The sequence below is a fragment of the Ambystoma mexicanum genome, chromosome 6q, assembly GCF_040938575.1.
Source record: "Ambystoma mexicanum isolate Mex_15411 chromosome 6q, UKY_AmexF1_1, whole genome shotgun sequence".
NCBI classification, from domain to species: domain Eukaryota; kingdom Metazoa; phylum Chordata; class Amphibia; order Caudata; family Ambystomatidae; genus Ambystoma; species Ambystoma mexicanum.
In genome coordinates, this window is record NC_090937.1 from 744,182,307 (window position 1) to 744,195,289 (window position 12,983).

Here is a 12,983-nt window from a genome sequence, read left to right on the forward strand (position 1 = left end):
TGGGAGAGTAAGCCATGCCAGATACCATCTATAAGGGGTTGGGGGGGGGGGGGGGGGGGGGGCAGCGGGCATCAGGATGCTCTCTCAGACTGCATAGGGGTTTGTGCCATCAGAAGCTCACACAACCCTTTCTGAGGCAAGCTTACATAGACACAATTACAACAGCTGAGCCTGGAGAGAGCTAGCACCCGCATCAGAGCAGCCCGATGTTTGGGGCGGAGATCTGCGTCAAGACAAGAGACTAGTGGTCCCTTTTTTTTACAACAGCAATTACCTGGGGCTCCAAGGAGCATGGAATCAAAAAGGGCCCCCAAGTTATGGGCCATCCCAACATGAGCAGCAAAGGCCCTAAAATCTCATCCAGGTAAAGGGGAGGGAGCTGGGCCTGAAATCTTAGCCTAGGATAAGAACCTTTGGTCTTGCCAACATTGAGGCAGCCCGATATTCCACCCCTGGGCCTAGGTCCATACCAGATAATCACCCACCCAAGCCCTGCCCCCAGTTCCAGAATCAAGGATGCAACTGGGTGTCATCAGCATACATCGGAAACCCAAGATCAAACTGCTCGATCAGCTGCTCCACAGGCCACATATAAGCCAAGCAGAGCAGCAGGAGAGTGTAGAGTCTGGTGGCACTCAACACGTAACCATCATCTCTGCAGATTAATGCTTTTCAAGTTTTACCCTCTGATAGGAAGGACTGGATCCATATTAAAACCGGATTATGATTCCAACAGTTTAGCAGCAAACCTATTTTATGATCAACTGTTTCAAATGGAACTTGCAGGCAAAAGCAACACAACCAGAGCTGCTGCTTTTCAACCCCACTCTCCCATTGCGTAACCATTGTCCGATGTCCAGGATGGCTGCTTGTGCCTCTCCATGGGCGAAACCGTGATTGTAGATCATGCAACAACCCATGGTTTTCAAAATGGCACTGCGACTGCATAGAGGCAACATTCTCCAAGAAACTCTCACCAAAGGGAGTTGAGAGAGATGTTGATAATTACCAGCATTTGCTGGGACAGATGAGGCTTATTTGAGCAAAAGTACAACAATGGCCTAGGCCTAGTGGCATATTAGTGGACCCATTCGAGCACCAAAAGATCAATGACTAGGGCAAGAGAGGCGATCAAAATGGAGGGCATAATCGTTTGAAGGCTTTGATTGGACAGGGGTCTACAAAGGTGACAAAGACTTCCATACATTTGGTACCACTTGCAAAAGGAGTTGGAATCCACAAGATGAAATTTAGAAAAGCTAGGAACATCAGGTGAAAGTAATACATTCCCATCTACAGTACAAGCATCTTTATTCCTTATAGAGTGTGACCTGTGCCACTTAGCTTCCAGCCTGAAACTCTGAGCTTTCATACGAGCTAAAAGAAATGCCACCAATTTAGCATTTACAACTCCTCCCTCCCCCAGCCCAGACACATCTCATCTAATGACAGTTACTACGGTCATCAGGGTGGGCATAAAGACGGAGTGAAGTCTACAATATCAACACATTCTCATGCCTGTATGAGTGCTTGTTGCAGCAATGGTAATTCATGGCTAGACACTCATGCTGACAGGTAAAAATGGCTTACAAAATGTTCTAACAATAAACTGGCACCATTTTTTCTATGATTGAGAGTTAAGGCCCTATTGAATAGATCAAGTTGATGGGCTAAAGTATGCGTAGGTAGCGGGAACATTCTAGAAGTCCTAATATCCCAAAAAGTCTGTTACTGTATTCAGATCTACCGGAAACATCCAGGTGAGAACTTAGCACGGACCCGCCCCCAGGGGATCACATGGAACCTCTCCAATAGAAGGCAGCAACTGTGTAGGCGGGTGGGGTGGCATGCGTGCGTGCATGCTTGCACATCTGCATGCATCAAACTGCTGCTGCATTTGCCTTCCTCTGTTCGTTCATCCACCCACCCCAGCGTGCACACGGGCATGGCTGTGCATGCATCTGAATGCATCAGTCCGTTTGGCTGCAAATCTGTGTCTGTGTGTTTCACTGTTAGTGTGTAAGGGAACAATCGAGTACAACAGACGCCTGTTTTGTTCTCAGAGTAAGTGGCTGTGGCAAGTCCTACTTTAGTAAGGACATTCGAAAGGGCAATCACATATTCTCATGGACGGAAATGACCTTTCATTAATTTAATTGTGGGGTAGGGCCACCAATCAGTGGTGGGCTGGAGATATTGATCGGCAAAACGGATGATGGTGATGGATGACTGCAGAGTCGTGAGCCCGAAGAAACGCGCAAGTGGTTGTAGTTACCAGTTACGTTCTCCAGGTCCTTCTCCTCCAGGGAAGACAGCGTGTCGTCATCTCCTTCCAGAAGGATCTCACTGTCCGAGTTCTGGTTCGCTATGGCCTGACTCTTGATGGTTTGCTTCCCTTTAACCAGGGCATCGTCAGCAGGAGCTGCAATAAGAAAGGAGGTCATTTGAATCGAGTGAAGGTGGGAAAACGGTGCGATTCAAGTCAGACACATGTTTAATGTTGATACGGGGGCACAGTGGCGCACTTCCTAAATATCGAGTGTGTATATATATATATATATATATATATATATATATATATATATATATATATATCTGCAACCATCACATAACTGAAACAATAATTTAGGGCCTCTGCATCCCAAGAAGCAATGACACAAAAAAAATACCCAACTAGTCTTACACTTCCCATAAGCTACACGTTTCTCATTATAACAAACACTTTTGTAAATGTGATTTGAAAATAAAAGGGAGAAGCAGGAATGTAATGTGCTGTGTGCCTTGCGGTCTGTCCTGTATATCCAGCTGAGGCGGGGGTAGTTCTATTTCTTGCAAGACAATTGTGTAAAAGCGCCCTCAGGCAGGGCAATATATACAGAGATAACTGGGAGGAAAGTTGTCGGAAGAATTACAATGTTGCATAGGTGGAGCAACAAAGCCAATCGTTTCTGTGCAAAGGCATCTTTCATGCATTCATCATTTGCCAACTATTGTCATAATATACTCATCTAAGAGGCCAGCTATCATGAAGCTTCAGAGGAAGTGAAACCATGCCTTCACAGCTGTAGTACACATTCACCACCTTGGATCCGAACGCAGCGCGAGAGAGACCCAATGGAAAATGACCACACACACACACACACAAGTTGCTTAGGTAGAAAACCATTTGTTGTGGTCACAAATGTATTAGATTAACAAATATGTATTAATAATACAGTGTTCAACATGTATTGTTCCGTTTCTCCGTAAGGTAGTGAGGGGTCAGAACAGCTGTTAGTTGGCCCCGGTGTTCAGATAGGGGAAAAAGTGTAAGCGACTCATCCAAGCATTAGGAATCTGGCCCTGGGAAGAGGTCATGGGAAGTTTGGCTTCATATGAATGGTTAATATGCAAGGCATCACATTGTCCACCTCAAAATCATTTCTACATCTGAAGTCCTTGGCAGAGAACTCGGACACTGAACAGATACAGAATGCATTCATGACTTCGAGGCACTGCAAGAATTTAGACCAATTCCTCACTTCCATTCAGTCCTCAATTTACTCAGGGGGTCCCCATGTCATTACATATACCACATTTAAATTCTTATGCCTTTGCGTATTGGAAAAAAACAGGGACAAGTCCCCATGTCTGCCTTTCTGATTTGCACATGTGTTGGGAAGGGGACACAAACTTCCCGCATCCCCAATCGCTTTGGGATAAGGCAAAGGTTGCCACAGGCACTGTGAGAGACCGGGGGCATGGGGCGCCGTTAAGGCATCTTCACGATTACATTATTGCAGACTTTATAGGTACAACACACTTGCGAGAAATTAATAGTTACTCACCGTAGTGACTAACGTACTCTTAGTCCATAGTCACCTTTCCTCCATACTGTATGGGCGTCCCTCGCTAGGGACGACAGACAGAACCATTTTTACCAGAAAAACCTTCTTCCCCTTTAAATTTAGAGGAGCGCGGGGGCACGGCCCTGAGAACATGCGCTCCCTGACTCCGCCCACCAGCGCCACTTCTCAGTTCCCATTGATGCGTCAAGAATATTTAACTAATGACACCAGTATTATTAGGGTGGAGGATGGTGGGACTTATGGAGGAAAGGGGACTAAGAGTAAGTTAGTCATTACGGTCAGTAACTATCACTTACTCTTACGTCCCGTCCCCTTTCCTCCATACTGCATGGGCAATTATAACTGAATGTAGCCCCAGGGTGGAGCGACCACCATCCTTAAGTAAACAGGTTCCTTAAAACCACCTGTCCGAAGGCCGCGTCTGACTTGGAGCCCGCGTCCAAACCGTAATGCTTACAGAAAGCCAAAGGGGTGTCCCAGGTGGCCGCCCTGCTGATGACCTGCCAACGAACCTGCCGTCGGAATGCAATGGCTGTGGCCTTGGCTCTGACAGCGTGGTAATGCATGTTAGCGGGAAGCGGCTTGTGCTGCCCCTCGTAGACCCACTTGATGGCCGAAACCATCCACCGTGCAATAGAGGCCTTGGATGCCTGATACCCAGGCCTGGAGCCCCCGAAGGTGAAAAACAGTGCATGCGACTTGCAGAAACCCTTGGTCCTGTCCAGATAGAATTTCAGAGCCAGTCTGACATCCAGACAGTGCAAGACTCTCAGCAAAAACCATAGTTATGACTATTTCCTCTTTAAGATGGAAAGCGGAGGGTACCTTAGGTAGGAATACTGGGTGTGCCTGCAGGACCGCCTTATCCCTGTGAAAAGTGGTATAGGGTTCGGAGGCCACCAGAGCCTGGATCTCGCTGACCCTGCGAGCAGAGGTGAGGCCCACTAACAAAGCTGTTTTAATTGTGACCAGCCTGATGTCTGCGGTACCCATTGGCTCGAAGGATTTGTGCACCAAGGCACCCGACATCACATTGAGGTCCCACATAGGGTGTGGTTTCTTGATGGGCGGGTAGAGGCTGGAGAAGCCAGTCAAATGTCTCCCGACTATCGGGTTGAAAGAGGAGAAGACCTCCTCCTCTGAATTTCTGTAGGCCCCTATGGCTATAAGATAGGTGCAGCATGTTTCCACCTGTACACTTGAGTGCGCGAGGTATGCAGAGAAGGAGAGCACACCATCTAGCGTGCACGTAAGGGGGGTGTTGATCTCCTTAGAGTCTGCCCAATGACAGAACCTAGTCCATTTACTCTTGTATTGGCTCCTGGTAGCCTTGCTCCTGGAGCCCTGAATGATTTCCAGGTTAGCCTATGATAGGCTCAGGTGCCTGAGCGTGACCTGCTCAGGAACCACACTGCGAGGGCTAACTTCTTTGGGACGGGTTGGATGACCCTGCCCCCATGTTGTGCTAGGAGATGGGCTGGCCCCATCAGAAGATGAATGAGTGGTCTGTCTGTGAGGCGGAGAAGTTCGGAGAACCACGGTCTCGCCGGCCACCATGGAGCTATCAGAATGATGCTGAGGTGACAAGATTCCTTTATCTTACGGATAACCCTGTGGACCAGGGCTGTGGGAGGGAAGGCATACACTGTCATGCCATCCCACTGTAGCTGGAATGCATCGCCCAGGGAGCCAGGGTCCTGCCCCTGCCAGGACGCAAACTGTTGGAACTTCCTCTTGTCCCAGGAGGCAAACAGATCCACTTGAGGAGGCCCCCATCTGCTGCGGATCTCCAGCAGCACATGGTCATTCAATTGCCATTCGTTAATTGTCTGCTCCCAGTCTGCTGAGCCTGTCCGCCTCCAGGTTTGACTCCCCCAGAAGATGGACGGCCGTGAGGTAGATGTTGTTCTCCAGGGCCCATTCCCACATGCTGACTGCTAGGATGCACACTGGCGGGGACCTGGTACCTCCCTGCTTGTTGACATAGTACATGCTGGTGGAGTTGTCTGTCTGCATAAGGATGGTCATGCCCCCAATGAGCGGAAGGAAAGCTTTGAGAGCTAGCCAGATGGCCTTCAGCTGCAGCCAGCTGATAGGAGACTCTTGCTCCTGCTGGGTCCAGTCTCCATGGACGCTGTGGCTGTCCAGAGTGGCACCCCAGCCTTCCAGGGAGGAGTCCGTAGTGATGGTGACCTGTGGGGCCGGCTGCCGGAAGGGCTTGGCCGTCCCCAGGTTTCAGTCCCTGGATCTCCATGTGAGGTCCGAGTGGAGAGAAGGAGGGATGCTGACCGGCTCCGTTTGGGAGCCCTCCTCCTGATTCCATGAGGCTGCGAAGTGCAGCTGTAATCTCCTCATCCTAAAACTCGTATGGGGTACGGCCAGTAGGACCGCTGCCATGAAACCTAATAAGTGTTGATCCCACCAGGCCGAGGTCACTGCTCTGGTAAGGAAGTGAGCAGTGGCTCTCTTGATGGCCGTGACCTTGTCCTCTGAGGGAAAGACTTTCTCTGAGCTTGTGTCCCAGGTGAGGCCCAGGAAGGTCAGGCTCTGTGTAGGTTGCAGCTGAGACTTGAGGATAATGGTAAAACCCAGGTCATGGAGTGTGTTCATAAGTGCGAACGAAGTGTGGACAACTGCCTCGGGAGAGCTCGCCATGACGAGCCAGTCGTCCAGGTACGGGTAGACATGGTGGCCCTGGGCCCTGAGGAGGGCTGCCACTGCATTCATGAGTCTGGTAAATACCCTGGGGCTGAGTTGAGGTCAAAGGGTCGCACCTTGTATTGGAAATGGCAGCCCGTGATCCTGAAGCACAGGAAGGAGTGATGTGGTTGCCAAATCGGGACATGTAGATAAGCGTCCTTCAGATCCAGGGAGCACATCCAATCTCCCCTGTCTAGTGTCTCCACAATGAGTGCTGGCGTAACCATCTTGAATTTTTGAAGAGGGAGGGAGAGGTTGAGGGTGGATCGGTCCAGTACAACTCTCAGTCCAGCCTTGTTCTACTTTTGTATGGCAAAAATCCTGGAATAGAAGCCCAATCCTCTCTGGGAGGCTAGGACTTCTTCCACTGCCTGGCGCTTGACGAGCGGAATAATTTCGGTCAACAGAGTTGCCGTCCCAATCTGTGGGAGTGGAGGGGAGGAGGGACTAGAGGGAGGGACCGATAGGCAGTACCTTGAGGACACTACAGAGAGCATCCAGGAGTCCGAAAAGTTCTGGCGCCAAAATTGCATGTGAAATGCAAGCCTGCCCCCCTCCTCCCCCAGAGACACGTGGACCCGAACGGACGTGTCATGCTTTCTTTCCCTCTGAGGCTGCTGCGGAGGAGGGGGACTGGAAAAAGCCCTTGCCGTCCCCCTTTTTGTTGTTTGCACTGATGCTGGCTTGGAGAGTGGTCAGGCTGCCTCGACCTCCGTTCCTGGAAGCCCCAGAACCCACTGAACTCCCACCCCTTGTCGGAGCGTTGATGTGACTGGGTGTTTGCTTTGTGCGTGGCCTTCATTAGGATAAAGACTTCGCAGTTTGCAAGCTGCTCTTTTTATTTAATTCCTCATCGGTGGTAGAGTGAAAGAGGTCACTACCCTTGAATGGAAGGTCCAATATGCGTTCCTGGATGTCAGGGTTAAAATTAGTAGCCCGAAGCCAGGCAGTCATTCTCATGTCCGTGGCGATGCATATGGCCCGGCCAGAGGTATCGCTGTGGGCACGGTGGACTCCATGATGTCCTGCGCCACCAGCTTGGCTTCTGCTAGCCCCACCTTTAAGCGCGTTTAGATCTGCACCGGAAGTTCTGGAAGGAAGTCGGTTATTTCCAGCCAAAGCCTTTGGTTAACGGCTGCCAGCATGGCATCAGCGTTGGATTGACGCAGGTGCAGAGAGGCGTGGAGTACAGCTTTTTCCCGTACGCCTCCAAGATCTTCTCCTCCTTGCCTAGCAGCGCCGAGGACAAGGTGAGGACGACAGACTTTGAGAAGAGTGATGGCGCAGCCATCGCCTAAGAGTGTGGTTGAGGATGAGCTGACAGTAAGAGTGGATCCCCCTCCATCTACCTATACTTGGCGTTGAAGCGCCAATTTACAGGCTGGGCCGAGTGTAGCTTGAGCCACCCCTTCTTGGCCAAAGCAACAACATCCTTCTGCATCGGGATCCCTGTTCTAGTAGGGGGACGTAGAGTGAGGATTTCTGCCAAACCCCTTACTCCGGCTGTGCGACCTCTGTTTGGGGAAGCCCTAAATATTCCGCCAAAACTGCAAGACGTTCGTGGAAGGCCTTGGCTGATGACGTGTTTGGGTCGTCGTCCTCATCTGTGTCTGCCAGGGTGTCTGGCTGGTCCGTGGCGGGTTGAGGAGTACTGGGTGCCGTGGGCTACAGTGTAGGAACTCGAGCCGGTGGCTGTTGCAGAGGCTGGTGCAGAACCGCTTGTACTGTGGGAGGTAGGGGAGCCGCAGCAGGGGCTGCACTGGGACCTGCAGTGCCGGAGCCATAGGAAGAATGTCAATGGGCGCTAGGGGGGTTACCGGAGGGAGCATGTCCTTGGTAATATCCCAAAGGATGGCCCCTATCTGAGGACTTCACCTCAGCGATAGGAACCTTTCCAAGAACCTGTCTTTGGAGGTTGAAGAGGTGGCAGGTGATGTTGACGGGGTGGCTGGCGGCTGCTGGGGCTGGAGCGCTCTCTGCTTCAGTTGCAGGGGAAACCTGCCCTGTGTTGCTAATGGATAAACTGGAGGCCACATACCTGGTTGACACCAGGCCCACCTTGAAACTCATTCTCCCACCTGCTCCGTTCCTAGGAGTGGCATCGGACGAGCAGCAATGTTATCTGGCGCAGCAGCTATTTTGTCGAGCTGCGTACCACATGCCGAAATCGTGGTGCTTGGCTCCCTGGACCCGGCCTCCTCCAAGACTCTTGTGGCGGAGCATGAGACCTACCCTGCACCTCGGGCCAGGGCCTGGAAGGCCGTATTGCCCTCAGCAGTATCACCAGTAGGCACCGCCTCAGACATTAGGCCAGTACTAGAACATGGCCCCTCTGGTGTACAACCGGTAAAAGAACATTGCAGTCCCTCAGCACTGTGCCCGGAAGGATCTGATTACCCCCTCAGCCATGAGGCCGGTAGCTGGACTAGCTTCAGTATGGGTGCTGGTGCGAGAACACGAGAGGTTCCTCCCGCTTGGGCGTTTCCTTGGGCAGGAGTCACCCTTACGGGGTGCGATGGAAAATAGCGGCCCTTCCTTGGGCATCGATCTCTGTCTGACAAAGTCCTTGAGATCCTCTGGAGGCGACCTTACAAAGAGCTCCCTCCACTGAGCTAGCCTGTTCTTCAGTGCGCATGGATTAAGTGTGTCGCACGCGGTACAAACTTCCCAGCCGTGGTTGGGGCCAAGGCAGCGGAGGCAAAGAGCATGGGGATTCGATGTCAGGAAGAGCCCCTCACAGACTGGACACCTGCTGAAGCCCGCTGAAGGGAGGAGCGCAGCGCCGGAGGACCAAGTACCTAATTGACAAGAAGAAGACAAAAAGATAGAAGAAAGTATCTGGGGACGAGTGCATGGGAATGACATGGCCGAAGCCAAACCCAGGAGAGCTGGTGAAATTGGCCCGCCACGGAAAAGGGGACTGAGGAGTGGCGCCGGTGGGCAGAGTCAGTGGTGCGCATGCTCCCAGGGCCGCGCCCGCCTCTAAATTTAAAGGGGAAGAAGGTTTTTCTGGTGAAAAAGGTTCCATCTCCCGTCCCTAAAGAGGGATGCCCATGCAGTATGGAGGAAAGGGGACGGGACGCAAGAGAATAGCACCTATCTTATATATTAGCAGCCATATTGTGGCACAAAGCTTAAATGTAGTGTGACAGTCAGCACCCAAGGCCTAAGCCGCGACCATGAGCAAAGGAATGGGTTGCATCCCTGGAACTGATGAGAAAGGCCAGAGCTACACAGATCCATAAACCCTTCATTGTCCTAAAATGCTGCCAACCTTTGCGCCCTGAGGGGAATGTGCCCTGCAAGGCCATGGGAGGAGGGCTGTGTGTCTGAACATAGTAATCCCTTGAGAAGGAGGGCACAAGCCTCCTACCCCCCACCAGTCCCAATGCTAAGTTATAGTACCCAAATGTCTTAGCTATGCGACCCCTAAATTCCAAGGCACCGGCCAGCCCCAGACCACTGATCATAAAGCTGTTAGACCCCCGATCGATCAAGAAAGATCAGAAAGGGGGGTCACTATTGAGCAGCAACAGATGCAGACGTAGATATGCAGCACTTCTGTGAGGCCACCTGATCCTTTTAAATATCCTGATTTCGTTTGCTGAAAAGCAACCCCAATCTCACAAGGGTGGTGGAAGACGTTGGCGGCCACCCACTGCGATCCCGTGGCAAATAGAAGCCGGCAATTTAAGTGAGAGGTGACTGCGACAGCGCATGTCCTGGTGCCATGACCGCCATAATGTAGGGGGTTTGAGTGAGAGCTGTGCCTGCCAGCCGGCATTCCAGCCTCCCCAGCAGGGAGCGAGGCACAGGCAGCTGTGGCAGACACAGTTGCCAGTGGCAGGGTCGCCGGCAAGTGTGTGAGGAGGAGCCGGAGCCTTGCACAGTGGTAGCGCAGATGGGCCTGCGTAGACTGGTGCAGGGGGCGGGCACCCTGGCAACGCAAGCAAGTAAACCTGGGGCCTGGACAGGCCAGCATTAAGCCCCCTCCTCCCCCTCAAGGTAGGGTGGATACCCAGGCTCAGGGGAACTTGCAGGAAGGAGCCAGAAACCCCTAGGCAGCACACGGACAAGGTGGCAGTGCGCCAGCAGTTCTGAATACGTGGGGAACCCCAGCAGACTGCCAGAACACAGGGGGTGTTGTGGGGTGGCAAGGCCCCGGTGGCACAGGAGTGTGGGCAACAACCTTTTTGGAAGGCAGCACATTTTCCAGAAGACAGACCCATTGGCACATGGTCTTGGTGTGAGTCACTGAGATAGCACCGGCAAAGCCCCTCAGAGCCAAAACCAGGAACTACAGACAACCTCGCTAAGCCTGTGTGGGGGGAAAAAGGGGGAACGACAGTGCCTGTGGGCATCTGGGACAGCTGCAAAGATAACCGCTCCCAGAGAGAGGAGCCTAAGTGTGATTGAGAGGTGCAAGAAGAACCCTAATGCAGCAGTGTACCTGCGCTTTGCTACTGGAGGGCAAGTGGGGGACATGTGAGGATCCCGAAGGGAGGACCACTCCCCGCACAAAATGGTGGAGAAAGGCAAGAAACCCTCACAGCAGAGTAAGATGGATCAATTTGCGGGGCCCAGCACCGCAGCTGTGCAACTCACCACGAAGGGCACTGCCTGCATGGAAAAGCCGGCCCAGAATACCGGCATCTCACTTAATGACATTATGGGGGCCATTGCCGAATCTCTATCTTTGGTGGAGGACAACATAGATGGGCTGGCGTCTAAGGTCTCTTTTCAAAGGTAGGACATCAAAAAACTATCTTCAAGGGGGGGTGTAGCGGAGCAGCGCATATCGGACACAGAAGATGCGATAAAGAAGGTGGAGCAACAACTATCAGTGGTTATGCAGAAACAAAGTCCTGGAGAGCAGAACGGAGGATAACGAGGGGAGATCGAGGCCAAACATCCTCTGCATCTTGGAACTACCGAAAAAGTGGAGGGACCCATCATGGAACTCTTCCTAGAACAATGGATCTCGGAGCTAATGGCGGCCAAAAAACTCTCCTCAGTTCTTCTCAGTGGAAAGGGCCCATCAGGTGCCAACGGGGAGGCCAGTGCCAGGAGCCCACCCACGTATGGTCATCACAAGGCTCCTGAACTTCAGAGACAGGGACGCCCTGTTGCAGATGGCGAGGGCCACGGGCCCGATCATCTACAATGATTCAGGCATAGGGTTTTTCCCATACTACACGAGAGATCTCTAGCGGGAGCAACAGTCCTACGACTCCATTAAGTGAAAGCTGCTCTCCAGCGGCATCAAGTATGCCTTTTCTTTCCATTGTAATTGAAGGTATACCATGGGACAAAGGCACTTCTCTTTACTACACCACATGAAACTAATATTCACCCGCCAACGGCCTGCACACCGTGGAAGGAGATGCAACAATCAATGACAGGAACAGTGCCCTCATCTGCCCCACTGTTCTCGCAGAACTCAACGTCTCCAGTGGACATGGGCAAGATCCCAGACAGTGCATAAGAAGGATGACATAGGGTAGCAGGCATGCTGGACTCTGGCGAGACCGGTAACACGAATTTCACTCTTTTGTGTAGAAACCTTAAGACACTGGCCTCCAATTGCAGGAGGTTGGGTAACAGGCAGAGGTTGGGCTATTTGCTGTTCAGCTGCAATACCGCTTATGACTGTTTGGTCAGGCGTGTGCATGTTGTGCATGGCCTTCCCACACCCAATCGCCTCAGCTTCTGCTTAACCACAGCACTTGCCTCGGCACCGACTGGCCCAAGCCACTGTAGGCCTGCCCTTACCCGCTTATTGCAGCTCAGTGCTCCCGAGCTCTTAGCACTTACATCTGCTGCTCACCTATGAGCACAAACACTTCAGCACTTACCCTCACTCGCTCTTCCCCTCTTCTCTCCCTGCACTTGCACGTTCTGAATATTCATAAGGCATAGTAGGTTAATCTTTATCCTCTAGTGTATATATTCTTTTTCAATCCCATGTTCCCTCCCTAGTGCCATGTGGGCGTTTTGAAACACAATTTACTTGTTGCATAAGCGCCTAACAAATGCACAATAACTAAATAAATAGGCGAGTGGCGACAGGTGCTTCAGTTGGGGAGAAGTGCAGGGTGGGGGGGAGTTGGGATGTTTTCGACTTTTTAACTGTTTTTGGTATCACATTTCTTGGTTGGGCGGGAGGACATGGGCACAGACTGCCAGGTAGGACCTCTGTGTGGGATCTGTGGGGGATGGAGGACTCCCTATGGGCAATAGTCTAGTATTCTAGAGGAGAGGGAATTTCGCTAGTGTCTGCACGGCGAAGGCAGAATGTGTCGGCGGTGCAGGAGACGGAGGAGGCCTCACAGAGAGCATAGGCAGAATTGGTTGCCAAAAGGGCAAACCTTAGAAATGTAGCATTAGACAATGCGAAACAGGCACACTGTATTAAGCGCAGCCAGATCCATGAGG

General features: G+C 51.8%; 1 protein-coding gene across 3 annotated transcripts in view; it reads right to left on the bottom strand.

The window, feature by feature from the left end:
- Positions 1-12,983, bottom strand: part of LRBA (LPS responsive beige-like anchor protein) — a 3,444,508-nt gene that overhangs the window by 1,109,182 nt on the left and 2,322,343 nt on the right. For all 3 annotated transcript variants that reach the window (XM_069631262.1, XM_069631261.1, XM_069631263.1), the window contains exon 39: positions 2,276-2,422. In XM_069631262.1, the coding sequence (XP_069487363.1) occupies positions 2,276-2,422 (147 nt within the window). The remainder of the gene's footprint in view (positions 1-2,275; positions 2,423-12,983) is intronic.